This window comes from Scyliorhinus canicula, chromosome 9, assembly GCF_902713615.1.
Source record: "Scyliorhinus canicula chromosome 9, sScyCan1.1, whole genome shotgun sequence".
Classification (NCBI taxonomy): domain Eukaryota; kingdom Metazoa; phylum Chordata; class Chondrichthyes; order Carcharhiniformes; family Scyliorhinidae; genus Scyliorhinus; species Scyliorhinus canicula.
The window spans coordinates 188,840,402-188,857,075 of NC_052154.1; the positions used below are offsets into that span (position 1 = coordinate 188,840,402).

Below are 16,674 nucleotides of genomic sequence, written 5' to 3' on the forward strand. Positions count from 1 at the left end.
GGCAGAGGCTCCAATTTCATTCCAGACTAAAAATCTCTCCTGCTGTTACTGCCTGACATTTGCCTTTGTGGAAAGATTTACAAATGAATATTCAACCTGTTTGGCTTCATTGTGAATACACCTTCCGAGACCATGAAGTCTGGAGTGGGACTTGAACTCAGATCGTCTGGTTCAAAGGGACGCATCCCGTTGCACCACTTGACCTGCCAAACTAATCTGACCATATTACATATTTAATTTTAATCTGTACAGGATTTAATAAAAATCCATTGAAGATTTTTATTACTGACGTGACAGAAAGATTGTTGTATTTTTTAAAATAAGAGCTTTTCATGTTTTTACCCTCATCAATTCCAGACTAAACGTTGGAGGAAATGACACTTGACTGCGCCATCCAAGCACCATCTCTTGCCAATACCAAACACGGAATGGGCCAACTGATCTGTACAATTAACCTCACTACTTAGCTTAAATATTACCATTCCTACATTCAGTAGCCATCACATGCCTGGAAAACGACATGTAAATTATATTACTAACCAACTTTCTACAAATATGTAACTCTGTTGGGAAAAGGCAAATTGACGCTATTATGTTTTCAATTGTCCAGAGATCAGAATTGAATTTCTCTACCCCAGGTAAGAAAATTACATCTCCAGATGGTATGCAAATTGAGACAGTAATGTCTTCACCACATGGAGGTTATTGCCTGCCTTAAAAGAGTACAGTTAAAAGCAAAGTCAATGGGCTGGCTTAACAATGGTTACAAAATTTGATGGCAGATTATCAACACATTGTGCAAAGAAACAGCACTGTGGTGTAATGTGTCATTGTTTTAATAATGACACAGAGTGCCAGAGCATAGGTTTAACTCAGTCATTCCTCACTTAGTCAGTTTCTAACTTCTGCTGTGCCACTGGGGAGAGACACAAAGCAGAGCAGGGGGCTTGATTCTCCGATTTTGCGGCTATGTCCGGAGGAAGCGTCAGGTCTTACGACCAAAACGTTGGCGGCACACCCGCACCGATGCTCCACCCGGTGGGCAGCTAGCAGCCATGCCACGTAAAGGCGGCTTTACCTGCAGATATGGACGGAGAATGGCCGGGTCCGTGATCGTGCATGCGGATAGTGCCCCCCTGTAAATCCTTGCCACCCTCTGACCACCCCCCACTAGTCACCCCCCAGCCCCAACCGAAGCCCCCCCCCCTGCCAGCGGAACGGCTTCCTCTACGAAAGGCAGCACGGTAGCATTGTGGATAGCACAATTGCTTCACAGCTCCAGGGTCCCAGGTTCGATTCCAGCATGGGTCACTGTCTGTGCGGAGTCTGCACGTCCTCCCCATGTGTGCGTGGGTTTCCTCCAGGTGCTCCGGTTTCCTCCCACAGTCCAAAGATGTGCAGGTTAGGTGGATTGTCCATGTGAAATTGCCCTTAGTGTCCAAAATTGCCCTTAGTGTTGGGTGGGGTTACTGGGTTATGGGGATAGGGTGGAGGTGTTGGCCTTGGGTAGGGTGCTCTTTCCAAGAGCCGGTGCAGACTCGATGGGCCAAATGGCCTCCTTCTGCACTGTACATTCTATGATATCTATGATGACTGTGGCGGCGCTGGACACTGTCTGCAGCCGACATGCGAGGGTCCTGAAACTTTGTGTACACGCGACTGACGCCGTCGGGATGTCGGCCCCTTGGGGCGGAGCATCGGGGGAGGGCCTCAGGTGATGTCCTGAGGCCGTCCCAACGGCGTGTGGCATACCCAGCGATTACGCTGTTTTTGAGCGGGCGGAGCGTTCGAAAGACGGCGCCGCACCCGATTTCAGCATAACAACAGACAAATGCGATTTTGGAGAATCCCGTCCAGGAACTTCCCGAAAGGAACAAAGGAAAGTCAGAGAAAAAAAAAATCAACTGCATTGACACATTTCACAGGAGTCAACACTGAAGATGTAGAAATATAAAATGGTCATTGCATGTCATATTCCAAGCTGGCATTTTTTGCTGAGGTCATGAATTACATCAGAAAACAAACCTCTCTGCAAAATAAAGTAAATTAGCGCGGGCAAGAAAAATGTAATGTATACACAACAACTGTATATAAATATGAGAAAAGTCAAGAAAAATTATTTTTTTAAAAAAATGAATTACATCACCTGCCTGCTTCCCTCTTTCCCTCTTATACGAAGACTGAAAATGAAAAAGTAAATATAGTACTCCGAATGCTGATACTTCCTCAGAAAACTAAGGAAATTCGGCATGTCCATATTGACTATTAACAACTTTTACAGGTGCACCATAGAAAGCATTCTATCGGGGGCGACATGTGGCGCAGTGGTTAGCACTGGGACTGTGGCGCTGAGGACCCAGGTTTGAATCCCGGCCCTGGATCACTGTCCATGTGGAATTTGCACATGCTCCCCATGTCTGCATGGGTTTTACCCCCACAACCCAGAGATGTGCAGGTTAGGTGGATTGGCCACGCTAAATTGCCCCTTAATTGGAAAAAATAATTGGGTACTCTAAATTTATGTTAAAAGAAATAAAGCATCCTATCTGGCTTCCTCACAGCCTGGCATGGCAACTGCTCGGCCCAAGACCGCAAGAAACTACAGAGAGTCGTGAACACCAGTCCATCACACAAGCACACCTTCCATCCATTGATTCTGTCTGCACGTCCCGCTGCCTGGGGAAAGCGGGCAGCATAATCAAGGATCCCTCCTACCCGGGTTACTCTCTCTTCCAACTTCTTCCATCGGGCAGGAGATACAGAAGTCTGAGAACACGCACGAACAGACTCAAAAACAGCTTCTTGCCCGCTGTTACCAGACTCCTGAATGGACCTCTTATGGACTGATCTGATCACTTCACACATCTTCTCTACCGAGTAGTACTGCTCTCCTGTATGCTTCACCTGATGCCTGTGTCTATGCATTTACATTGTGTATTTTATGTTTAGCCCATTGTGTATTTTCTTTTCATGTACGGATTGATGGGTCTGAGCTGCATGCAGAACAATACTTTTCACTGTACCTCGCTACACGTGGCAGTAAACAAATCCGTCCATCCATCCAAATTGTCATTCTATATAAAAACAAACTAAACAAAAATCACGTTCCATAAGAAACCACGTAATAAGGGAGGGCTATTGACCAGTAAGTTTTATATGAAAAACCTAATGGCTGCCTTGATCCCTAAATGGCCCAAAGTTCTCTTTCGGCTTACGACTTTTATAACTAACTACTTTCTATTTAACTCCCTCTTGCCGCTTCCTTCTCCCAACCACCTTGCTCCCTCCTATTCGCTGCCCAGCTCACTTGCTCCCTCACACCCACTGCCCCGCTCACTTGCTCCCTCACACCCACTGCCCCTCTCCTAACCCCCTCACTCCCTCCCACTCACATCCTCCTCACCATCTTACTCACCCCATCCCCCTTGCTGCCCTCTCCCAAATGGCTTTTGGCCACTTAAAAGCCTCAAATGGGGTACGGGCAGGCTTCCCATTTGAGACCTTTCCCGCCCCAGTGTACATTCATTTTGTGGTCTGTTATGGTACCCGGACCAGGCCCCAATTTATATCTGGAAACCGGATAAGACCCTCGCAATTTTTAAATTTGTAAACTTTGAGGAAAGGATACTTCGCTCCAGGACAGAGATTCCACTGACAACAAGGAAACTTTTATATTAAAGCAAACTTGATTATTAACACAGGATTAACCCCATTAACATCAAGGAAAAAAACTGCTTTTCAATTAACAGTTAAACAGTTCTAAAACATAAAGGTCTTTCCATCTACTCTCTGCTGCCTACGCTCCATATCTGCCTTTCCAGATGCCAAGAGATGCCAGTTGTATTGATTTAGGGGATTTGCAAATTGCACCTGCAAGTCTCTAAACTGGCAGGAATTCCAAATCCCATACCAAAACCAATGGCAAAATGTTTGGTATTATTTATTTTGGATTCTCAAAAATAAGAGAAGTTGCAGCACAAAAGGGTACGACTGCAATTGGTAATAAAAAGCTTTCTGTTAACAAGCCTCCAAACTCTTCAAAACTCCTTGGAAAAGTCAAGCACCATTCCTTTCTGCCTCCACCAACTTTTCAAATCTCCTCCATCTCACTCTGCAGTGAGCAAAGGAAGGGCAAAAGCACTTTTTCTGAAAGTCCCATGGTGATCCTTTTAAATACCGCTAATGGGTGAAGAGTGTTTAAGAGAAGTCCTAAATGGCAGTTCAGGCAACATATCAAACACTGACTAATATCACGGGCTTCCCATTCTGCATGCCTCCAGTGCCTTTACAAACATTGTAAATCATGGTGGCCATGCCGAAAGTGGCCACGAGAGTCTTGAGAACCATTTTATAATCTCCGGTCATCCACAGCCCTGGCACCTTTGCAGCCTTTCTGTTTTGGCAGATTTCTCTGGATGGGATGTGGAGAAAACTTGTGTGATTTGGTATAAAATGGTTTTACTAAGGCACTTTGATATCAATTATGTATAGCAATGTGTTTCAATGACATAATAATAATATTCTTTATTGTCTCACTGAACACTGCAATGAAGTTACCGTGAAAATCCTACATTCCGGCGGCTGTTCGGGTACACAGAGGGAGAATTCAGAATGTCCAAATTACCTAACAGCACGTCTTTCGGGACTTGTGGGAGGAAACCGGAGCACCTGGAGGAAACCCACGCAGACACAGGGATAACATGCAGACTCCGCACAGACAATGACCCAAGCCGGGAATCGAACCTGGGTCCATGGCCCTATGAAGCAACAGTGCTACCCACTGTGCCACCATGCTGCCCACATCATTTGCAATAACCTTAAATATAATTTATACTGGCAAATTAGGAAGGAACTCTCGATCCCCATAAATAATAGGTGACTTTGCCCTACCTGGCACTACAAGTGTCCCTATTTTAAAGAATGCAGAATAAATGGTAACAAACTCTAATGTGATTTTGGTGCATTAGATTTGGAATTCCTGGTAGTTATACACTTGCAGGTATGATGTCTTGTAGATCACAAGTGTATGTTACATTTTTGTTCTTTTTTGTGGTAATAAGTACCAATTGATTAAAAATCTACACCAAGGCTTTAAAATACTTACAAATATTAATGGTAGTTTATTTCCACAATGATATATAACTGAAACCTCGCAGAAATTGTCTGGAAAGACATTTGCAGATTAACATTAGTTCTGCAAATCATCATAACTTCATTTTGTGAATGGTTGAGGGTTAAACATTAAAGAAATGTCACCACAATTTGTAAAACAGCATTGACTATGAACTGTGGTTTCAGACTGACCTTGGAAGCTTTGTTTTCACTGTTGTTTTCTTTGAACCTTTCTTGCAATGCTTGTGCCAGCTGACAGAGAAGGGCTCCATTATCCAGCTTTTCCATAAAACTTTCCGCAGTGATCTCCTTCCCTAGAAGTAAGAAAAGTCACAATAAAACACGATGACTGCTATTCTGTTACATCCCAGTGGTCTTGCAAAGAGCTACAAAAGTAAGATTTAGTTGAAAGTATCTTGAAATCTTTCTTTTTCAGTCAGATCTGAAACAAATTGTACTTTACGTCATCACAATAACACTGTTATTTCAAATTTAGATATCACCAACCTATTTTTAATTTTGCATAACTGTTTTGCTGACTTTTGTACATTTTGCAATGTTATGATACGCATCTATATGTGGTGATAAAAATCATGATCAAAACGTACACCTCTAAAATAACAACTGAAGATCTGTATCCACTCATGCTAATTTAAAAGGCGAAGCTGAAATTTAAGTGATCCAGTGTCACCCCGATCACAATGCCGACCCTGTAATGATGTAGAGTTTATTTAATCCAGTGTTCTTTTTGACTGATATTTGTAAGTTATTAAAAGTTTGTATATTTTTGCTTAATAATAATCATTTTCTCCCTTATCATCTTTTTCACCCAGATGATCTCCCTTCATGCTGCTGTTCAAAATATCTTGTCTGAGTTAATCATGTTTCCTTTACCATTCATGATCTCAATGCAGAGGAACATCCAACATTGGATTGGATTGGATTTGTTTATTGTCACGTGTACCGAGGTACAGTGAAAAGTATTTTTCTGCAAGCAGCTCAACAGATCATTCAGTACATGGGAAGAAAAGGGAATTAAACAGAATTCAAGAAAATACATGAGAATACATAATAGGGCACCACAATATATACAGTGTACTACATAAGCATTGGCATCGGATGAAGCAGACACGGGTGTAGTGTTAATGAGGTCAGTCCATAAGAGGGTCATTTAGGAGTCTGGTGACAGTGGGGAAGAAGCTGTTTTTGAGTCTGTTCGTCCGTGTTCTCAGACTTCTGAATCTCCTGCCCGATGGAAGAAGTTGGAAAAGTGAGTAAGCCGGGTGGGAGGGATCCTTGATTATGCTGCCTGCTTTCCCCCGGCAGCGGGAGGTGTAGATGGAATCAATGGATGGGAGGCAGGTTCGTGTGATGGACTGGGCGGTATTCACGACTCTCTGAAGTTCCTTGCGGTCCTGGGCCGAGCAGTTGCCATACCAGGCTTTGATGCAGCCTGATAGGATGCTCTCTATAGTGCATCTGTAAAAGTTGGTAAGGGTTAATGTGGACATGCCGAATTTCCTTAGTTTCCTGTGGAAGTAAAGGCGCTGTTGTGCTTTCTTGGTGATAGCGTCGACATGAGTGGACCAGGATAGATTTTTGGTGATGTGCACCCCTAGGAATTTGAAACTGCTCACCATCACTACCTCGGCTCCGTTGATGCTGACAGGGGTGTGCACAGTACTTTGCTTCCTGAAGTCGATGACCAGCTCTTTAGTTTTGCTGGCATTAAGGGAGAGATTGTTGTCGCTGCACCACTCCACTAGGTTCTCTATCTCCCTCCTGTATTCGGACTCGTCGTTATTCGAGATCCGGCCCACTATGGTCGTATCGTCAGCAAACTTGTAGATGGAGTTGGAACCAAGTTTTGCCATGCAGTCGTGTGTGTACAGAGAGTAGAGTAGGGGGCTAAGTACGCAGCCTTGCGGGGCACCGGTATTGAGGACTATTGTGGAGGAGGTGTTGGTGTTCATTCTTACTGACTGTGGTCTGTTGGTCAGAAAGTCAAGGATCCAGTTGCAGAGTGGAGAGCCAAGTCCTAGGTTTTGGAGCTTTGATATGAGCTTGGCTGGGATTATGGTGTTGAAGGCGGAGCTGTAGTCAATAAATAGGAGTCTGATGTAGGAGTCCTTGTTTTCGAGATGCTCTAGGGATGAGTGTAGGGCCAGGGAAATTCAAGACCTTCCTAAGGCTTGGTCTATTGATTACAATTATTTCCTACCTCCACCCTGCCCAATGTTGAGGTTATTCTTTCTGGTTTCACATTCTATCAGACCCTTCTCCAAAATTGTTGTTGTGAAGGTGTGGCTATCAATGTACAGCTTCTTCTCCCATTTCCGCTTAACCTCCTCAATCTCTGTGCACACCAGCCACCCCTAAATACCCACAATCTTTCCATCCTTCAACTCAACTGGCGACAACAACCTGTCCAAAAGAGTGCGCCTCCTTACGCACAAAATCCCGCAACTCCCGCCCCCTCCTCTGCAATCCTGTAACTTGCCCAAACTTACAAACCTTCCTTCCACAAACAAGTCCCTCACCCATTCCACCCCTTCCCTATGCCACCGCCTATATGTTGCATCCATCCCTGCTGGAGTGATCAGGTGATTCCCACAAACAGGGGCCAGCACAGACATAACCCCCCCCCCCAATATGCCGCCACAGCTGGTTCCGGACTCTTAAGGACAAAGCCACCACTGGACTCACTGTATTTTTCCCCGGGGCAAGCGGAAGGGAGGGGGCGGCGGTGCGCAGCCAGAGCCTTCAAATGTACCCCCAAACATGACACTTCCTCCACCAGCACCACTCGACCTCCTCCTCCCCCTCCACTGCCAGACCTTCTCCGCGTTCGCTGCCCAGTCATAATACAATAAATTCAGGAATGCTAGCCCACACCACATACCGCCTCCTTTGTAAAAAATACCTGACGAATCCGCGGCGTCTTGCCAGCCTATATGAATGCCAAGAGTAATCTACCCAGCTTACAAAGGAACACCTTTGGCAGGAATATCAGGAATATCGGGAAGGACTGAATCACAAACAAACATCTCGGCAGGACGGTCTCCATTTCTAACAATTCTTATTCCTTTTATTTGGTATCTATTTCATGCTTAGATCTATACTTCTGCTACCTCTTTCTAATTTCAGTAGCTCTGGAATAATTGCTAGCTGTTATTCTAATTTTTAAATTACTCGATCGGGAGTGTAAAAATATATTCTGATGCTCGAATGCTGTGCTTTCAGGCTGAAATGAGCGACATGTGATTTTACAATATTATCACAAGACACTGACGCATGAAGCAGGCATTCAGCAAAGGGATCCCACACAATCAGAATATTGTGTTTCTCTTCTCTGCCAAACGGGATGGAAAACACTTGGTTTGAAAAACTATGCAGTTTTTCACTGATGTTAGTATATTAGCAAACTACTCATTTGTATTGACCCACCATAAAAAATAACAGAAATAACACTTGGTTGCTGCCTAGACATTGAATAAGAGGACATCAACGGACAATTATCCTTGCAAAGTCGTTATCATTAATACCTTGTGAAGGAATCGGTGTAAAGAAATCTGGCCATAATTAAGGGTTATAATTTAATTGTTTTGTTTTCCTAGACATAAGAACTTAAAAAAAAGTTCAATCTTTTAAAAGGTTGAATACAGCTCACAATGCATGATCATAAGATATAAGAGATTTAGGCCATTCGACCCATCGAGTCTGCTCCGCCATTCAATCATGGCTGATATGTTTCTCATCCCCATTCTCCTGCCTTCTCCCCATAACCCCATATCTCCTTATTAATCAAGAACCTATCTATCTCTGTCTTAAAGACACTCAGTAACTTGGCCTCCACAGCTTCTGTGGCAAAGGGTTCCACAGATTAGCACCCTGGCTGACAAAATTCCTCCTCATCTCAGTTTTATAGGATTGTGCCTTCAGTCTGAGGCTGTGCCCTCGGGTTCTAGTCTCTCCTACAAGTGGAAACATCCTCTCCACATCCAATCTATTCAGGCCTCGCAATGTTCTGCAAGCTTCAATAAGATTCCCCCTCATCCTTCTAAACTCCATCGAGTGGAGATCCAGAGTCCTCAACCGCTCCTCAGATGAGCATCCTTCATGCTGGGCATCCTTCTTGTGAACATCCTATAGAACCTCTCCAAGGCCAGCACATCCTTCCTTAAATACGGGGCCCAAAACTGCTCATAATATTCCAAATAGGGTCTGCCACTTCTTTGCCCACTCTCCTCGCCTGTACAAGTCCTTATGCAGCTGCCTCAACACTACCTGTCCCTCTACATAACTTTGTATCATCTTCAAACTTAGCAACAATGCCCTCAGTTCCTTCTTCCAGATCGTTAATGTATATTGTGAATAGCTGTGGCCGCAAAACTGACCCATGCGGCAAACCACTGGTCACCGGCTACCAACCTGAAAAGGACCCTTTATCCCCACTCTCGGCCTTCTGTCAGTCAGCCAATCCTCTATCCATGCCAATACCTTATCCCTAACACCATGGGCACTTATGATATTTAGCAGCCTCCTGTATAGCACCTTGTCAAAGGCCTTCGGGAAATGCAAATGGTTCTGTATCTAACTTCCTCATTACCTCCTCAAAGAATTTTACTAGATTTGGTAGGCATGACCTCCCCTTGATAAAGCCATGCTGACTCAGTCCTATTTTACCATGCATTTCCAAGACTCTATAATTTCATCCTTAATAATAAACTCTAAAATCTTACCAACATCGAAGTCAGGCTTACCAGCCTATAATTTCACAAATAGCAAATTTCCAGACCTCTGGGACCCTCCCTGCCTCCAGTGATTACTGAAAAATCACCACCAATGCTTCCACAATCTCCTCATCTATCTTCTTCAGAATCCTGGGATGCAGTCCATCCGGTCCAGGAGATTTATCAACCTTCAGGCCTTTCCATTTATCCAACACCTTCCCCTTAGTGATGGCCACTACATTCACCTTTGCTCCCTGACTCTCTTGAAGTTTTGGTATGCCACTGGTGTCTTCCACTGTGAAGACTGGTGCAAAGAACCTGTTCAGTTCCTTTGCCTTTTCTTTGTTCCCCATTACTACTTCTCCAGCCTCATATTCCAGTGGTCCTATGTCCATTCTTGCCTCTCTCTTAACTTTTATATATTGTAAAAGACTCTTGCAATCTTCTTTTATATTACTAGCTAGCTAACACTCATAGAACATAGAACATAGAACAGTACAGCACAGAACAGGCCCTTCGGCCCTCGATGTTGTGCCGAGCAATGATCACCCTACTTAAACCCACGTAACCCGTATACCAACAATCCCCCCATTAACCTTACACTACGGGCAATTTAGCATGGCCAATCCACCTAACCCGCACATCTTTGGACTGTGGGAGGAAACCGGAGCACCCGGAGGAAACCCACGCACACACAGGGAGGACGTGCAGACTCCACACAGACAGTGACCCAGCCGGGAATCGAACCTGGGACCCTGGAGCTGTGAAGCATTGATGCTAACCACCATGCTACCGTGAGGCCCCAAATATTTCATATTTCATCTTCTCCCCACTTAGTGCTGGTTTTGTCGTACTCCGTTTGCTTTTAAAGGCTTCCCAATCCTCTGGCTTCCCACTAATCCTCACCACTTTGTATGCTTTTTCTTTAGCTTTTATGCTGCCCTTGGTTTCCTGTGTCAGCCATGGTTGCCTTGTCCTCCCCTCAGTATGTTTTCCCCTCCTTGGGATGAATTTCTGTTGTGCCTCCTGAATAACCCCCAAAAGCCCCTGCCATTGCTGTTCCACCGTCTTCCCTGCTAGGTTCCCCTTCCAATCAACTCTGGCCCCGTGTCTTTGTAGTTACCTTTACTCAATTGTAAAAGTGTTACAGCTGATTCCAGCTTCTTCCTCTCAAACTACAGGGTAAATTCTATCAATTTGTGGTCACTGCCCCCAAGGGTTCCTTCACCTTAAGTTCCCAAATCTTTTTTTATTAAAAGTTAGAGTACCCAATTCATTTTTTCCAATTAAGGGTCAATTTTTTAGCATTACCAATCCACCTACCCTTCACATCTTTGAGTGGTGGAGGATAAACCCATGCAAACACTGGGAGAACGTGCAAACTCCACACGGGCAGTGACCCAGAGCCAGGATCGAACCTGGGACTGCGGCACCGTGAGGCAGCAGTGCTAACCACTGCGTTACCATGCTGCCCAACAGTTCCCTAAACAAGTCTGCTTCATTACACATCACCAAGTTCAGAATTGCCTGCACCCGAATAGGATCTACCCCAAGTTGCTCAAAAAAAACTATCTCATAGACATTCCACAAATTCCTTTTCTTGGAATCTGCCACCAAGCTGATTTTCCCAGTCTAGCTGCATATTAAAGTCCCCCATGATTATTGTAATATTGCCTTTCTTATACACATTTTCTATCTCTTGATTTATTTTCTGCTCCACATCCTGGCTGCTGCTTCCGCGGAGGCCTGTACATAACTCCCATCAGGATCCTTTTCCTTTGCGATACCTCAACTCCACCCACACAGATTCTATGCCTTCTAATTCGATATCGCTTGCATGCAGAGATTTGCTTCTTCTTACATGTACACGAATATGGAGCGGGAGTAGGCCATTCAGCCCCTTGAGTCTGCTCCGCCATTTGATAAGATCATGGCTGATCTGATTGTGGCTACCTATTCCCTATATTCTTTGAATCCCGAATCAGTCAAGAATCTATCTAGCATAAGCTTAAAAATATTCAATGACCCTGCTGTTTTGTTATGCTCTTGATGTAGCATAAGCTGCTTCCTAGATGTGCACTCTGACAAAGGAAGGTTCAGACTTGGAGAAAGCTTTAACACATTTATTAAACTGTTAACAGTTCTCCTACTTGGATTCAACTCTCCCGTCAATCCTGCTATAGCTACTCAGACTGACGAACCAGTCTGCTACATTCCAGGTGGTGGGTGTGATGTGTTTCAAAACAACCCTGTGTTCTCACTAAGTGTCTTCACTGGAAAGAGGAAGATCATGTGTGCTGTGTCTTTTTATATGGGTTGGTGTAATGCCCCCCTGTGGTAGTGTCACCTCTGTGTGTATCGTGAATGCCCATTGGTCGTGTCCTATCTTACTGACCTGTTGGTTGAATGTATGTGTCATATCTCTGGTGCTCCCTCTTGTGTTTATCTAGTCTATGTGTGTTTACATTAACCCCTTGTGTATTTACAGTGATGCACATCACCACCCCTGCCTTCACCGCTCTTTGGGGAAGAGAATTCCACGGATTCACAACCTTCCGAGAGAAAATAATTCTTCTCATCTCCATCTTAAATTGGAGACCCCTTATTTTATACTGTGTGCCCCAGTTCTAGTGTCTCTCATAGTGGGAAACATCCCTTCAGCATCTACCCTGTCAAATCCCCTCAGTGCAATAAAATATCTCATGCTAAGGGAGATCCACAACCAAAGCTCCATTGTGGAATTCTCTGTCACCAGGATCCTCCGGTCCGACGGCAGCGCCCCCACGCCCGCGGGTTTCCCGATGGCATGGGGTGGCCACCATGGGAAACCCCACTGGCTGGCGGCGGCAACGGGGAATCCCGCTGCTGGCGCCCCACACTGCTGGCAGGAAAACATGGGTTGGGAGACCGGAGAATCCCGCCCACAGAGTAGAACATTTTTTGTTGCAAACTGTCAGGAAGACTACCACAGTCTAGTATTTGATGAGCTGATTTTATGTTAATAGCCCCAAACCTCAATCGATGGAATTCTTTACAAAGCTAGCACAACCCAAAAACTGCATTTTGATCTTCCAGCACCGGCAGATAATTAAGGGAAATTTCACCATCATGAGCTCTCTCGACTTGGTTTCCCTTGAATTGATGACAGACCTTACCTGGCATGTAACAGTTATATAAGCTCTCTTAGAAATCAACGAGACCCGGGTCAACCTAGAAACTAATAATGATACAAACTTTATTTGGGACATAAAGACACTGAATTTAATTGTAATGAAGGTAACACCCTCATGTGTAAAACATTAGTTATGCAACTTCAAAAAAACAATTAATATTATGATCACACACTGGAATTTTAGATTTGCTGAATATGTTCAAGCGTCTCACAAAGTGAAGGTATAACTACTGGGGCTCCCTTACCCGGACAGAGTCATCTCTCTAACTCTAGTCTTCACTTGGGGATTAAGGTAATTAAGTTGGGGGAGGCAGTGGCGTAGTGATATTGTAACTGGACTAATAATCCAGAAACCCAGGGTAATGCTCTGGGGACCCAAGTTCAAATCTCACCACGGCAGATGGTGAAATTTAAATTCAATAAAAATCTGGAAGTCGGAGTAAAAAACCCATCTAGTGCACAAATCACATTCACGGAAGGAAATCTGTCATCCTTACCTGATCTGGCCAACATGTGACTCCAGATCAACAGCAATGTGGTTGACTGTGAGATGTCCTCATGGGTGGGCAATACATGCTGAATTTAAAAATTCATCTGTCTGTAAAGTATAAAAATGGGCTCCCTTCCCTTGAGGAAGGATAGATCAGTACTTCTGACAAATCTGGTGTATTTAGGCTCTCTCTTTCTCAACCTAATGTTGAGGGAATCATCTGAGAGATACACCCAAAGATGGGATAGGTTTATAATCCATTGGAATTTAGGGACCAGTGCCAAAGTTCAAAATGCAACCCCAGAAATTAGTCAAGCAACAGCTCGAGCAATTTTCATAGAATTGTATCTATCAACCAAAATCCCAGATTGTCTCTTCACCATTCACAGATATATCCTGTCACGTTGGCAGTACAATCCCACAGGTGATAGAGCTCCAGTGGTATACTGTTAGGGGATATGGGCCTTGGGAGTCCACAACATTACTTGGGATCCCATGAAGTCATATGGCTTCAAGACAAACAGAGGCAATTATGTCTCCTGTTGATTACCAATGAATATTTCCACAAATAATGAATCAGTACTCCTCCGAAAACATGCACTGAGCGTAACAAGGGTACAAATGTATACTTGAGTGGGAAACTTCCATATCTGTCACCGAATAGTGGATCAGTGGTATCACGGCTAACCAAATCCTGAGGGCCATATGTGCCAGACTGGGTTTCCTGCAACTAGAAAGAGATTAAGGGGATAACGTACTTCATGTTGTCCTCATCAATATATCTGTCATAGATGCGTTTGTCCATGGCAAATGCTGTCAATAATCTACAAAGCTGAAATCAGGAATACTCTCCATTTACCTTGACAAGTGCAGCTCTAACAACGCTCAAAAAGCTCAACACCATCCATTGACACCTCATCCACCACCGTAAAAATTCACTCCTCCCACCAGTGGCACAATGACAGCATTGTGTAGCATCTACAAGATTTACTCTACCAACTGGCCAGGGCACATTTGGCAGCGCCTTCCAAACCCATGGGTCTGGATTCTCCGATTTTCAGGCTATGTCCTAACGCCGGTGTGGGAATGTGGACCCGGCCTGCCAAATAGTGACCCCACTTTGGCCAGGCTCGCAACCCCCAGACTGCCCGCCAACAGTGCCCCCAGCCCCTGCCAAAGTCCCCCCTGCCCGCGGATCGTCCCTCCCCTAAGTCCACGGCCGCCACACCGAGTTCCCGACAGAAAATAGCACACTCGACCGACAGTCGGGAACCCGGCCGGTCGGGAATGGAGCATCGGGGGGGTGGGCCTCAGGTAATGTCCTGATGCCATCGATACGCCGTGTGTTTTGAAGGGTGCGGAGCATCGCGAAAGCGGCGCCGCCCCCAATTTCAGCACCAACATTGATTCTCCGACCGACCGGCGAACACGATTTTTGGCGTCAGTGACCGGAGATTCCCGCCTATGATCTCTACCAACTTGAAGAGCAAGGGCAACAGGCTAATGGGAATACCACTACTTGCAAGTTCCCCTACAAGCCATACACTATCTTGACTTAGAACTATATCATCCTTCCTTCATTGTCTCTGGATCAAAAACAGGAAACACCCTCCCGAACAGCACTGTTTGGTATACCTATATCACATGATGGGCAATAAATGCTGGCCTTGTCAGTGATGCTCACATCCCATGACCAAATGTTTTAAAAAGCTAGATTTTCTCTTCATAGCTTATGAATATGCAGAATTATTCTTTATACAATTCAAAGAAAAATAATATAGCATTTATCCTCATTCAGTTGCTCATTCCTAATGGCCCACATAGTAGATAAATCTATTGCTTGTACTTTGCAGCGAAGGTTTACTCGGCTGATTCCAGGGATGGCGGGACTGTCACATGAGGAGAGATTGACTAGGTTGGGATTGTTCTCGCTGGAGTTCAGAAGAATGAGGGGGGATCTCATAGAGAGTTATAAAATTCTAACAGGATTAGACAGGGTAGATGCATGGAAGATATTCCCAAAGATGGGTGTCCCCAGAACTAGAGGTCACAGTCTGAGAATTCAGGGTAAACCATTTTGGACACAGATGAGGAGACATTTCTTCAGCCAAAGAGTCGTGAGCCTGTGGAATTCATTACCACAGGAAGTAGTTGATGATAAACCATTGGGCTGGATTCTCCAAAAATGGGGCTATGTCTCCACAATGGCGTAAAAACACTGCCGTTTCACTCCAGACTTTCCTAAAATAAAAATGACCAATTCACTTACCTGCAAGGGGGCTGACAGGGACCCGGGGAGCTTCACGCAGCTTTGGCTGCGGATACGGGCGCCCGTACTTCCAGTTCCGAGTCCGCGCATGCGCATGGCGGCAGCCTCCAGCGGCCACGCCGAACGCGATGGCGGACTCAGCCAGCGGACTTGGACCAACAAACAAGGTACCCATCTGCCCTCCATATGACCCACGCGATCGCCGCCCCGGCCGCCCATAAGGCCCCCCTCGGTGTTTGATCCCCCCTCCCCCCACCAGGGCGGATGCGGACTGAGACCGCAGCCGCCACGCGAGAGTCCCGACCGGCCAGACATGGTTAGAACCACACCATTGGGAACTCAGCTGGTCGAGACCAGAGTATTATTGGGAGGGCCTCTGGCAATGGCCCTCCAGCTGCGCCTCGCAATTCGCGTGTGAGCGATTCTCTGGGGACCGGAGAATCGCGGGAGCGGCGCCGGACCCCATTCGGGCGTAAACGTTGATTCTGCGGGCTGCGGAGAATCCAGCCCATTGAATATATTCAAGAGACGGCTAGATATATCGCTTGGGAAGAATGGGATCAAAGGTTATGGGGAGAAAGCAGGATTAGGCTATTGAGTTGGATGATCAGCCATGATCGTGATAAATGGCGGAGCGGGCTAGAAGAGCCAAAAGGCCTCCTCCTGCTCCTATCTTCTATGTATCTATGTATTGAAATTATATATTGTTTATTTTTCGCTGTTATTTGAAGTCAGTGCAGTATTAATTCAACTTTTGAGCAGTTCAAAATGTTGTGATGCTAATATACAGGAAATTCAAGTTAGCACAATGTTAATATCACAATGTCCAAATTTACCACAACCTTTTTTTGTAAAACTGATATCTAATAGTTTCACTTGCCTTTGCAAAGCTTTATTG

General features: G+C 45.1%; 1 protein-coding gene across 5 annotated transcripts in view; it reads right to left on the minus strand.

Moving 5' to 3' along the window:
• The window catches only part of LOC119971962 (growth arrest-specific protein 2), a 181,558-nt gene that overhangs the window by 113,244 nt on the left and 51,640 nt on the right, over positions 1-16,674 (minus strand). For all 5 annotated transcript variants that reach the window (XM_038808331.1, XM_038808333.1, XM_038808332.1 and 2 more), the window contains one exon: positions 5,305-5,426. In XM_038808331.1, coding sequence (XP_038664259.1) covers positions 5,305-5,426 — 122 coding nt within the window. The remainder of the gene's footprint in view (positions 1-5,304; positions 5,427-16,674) is intronic.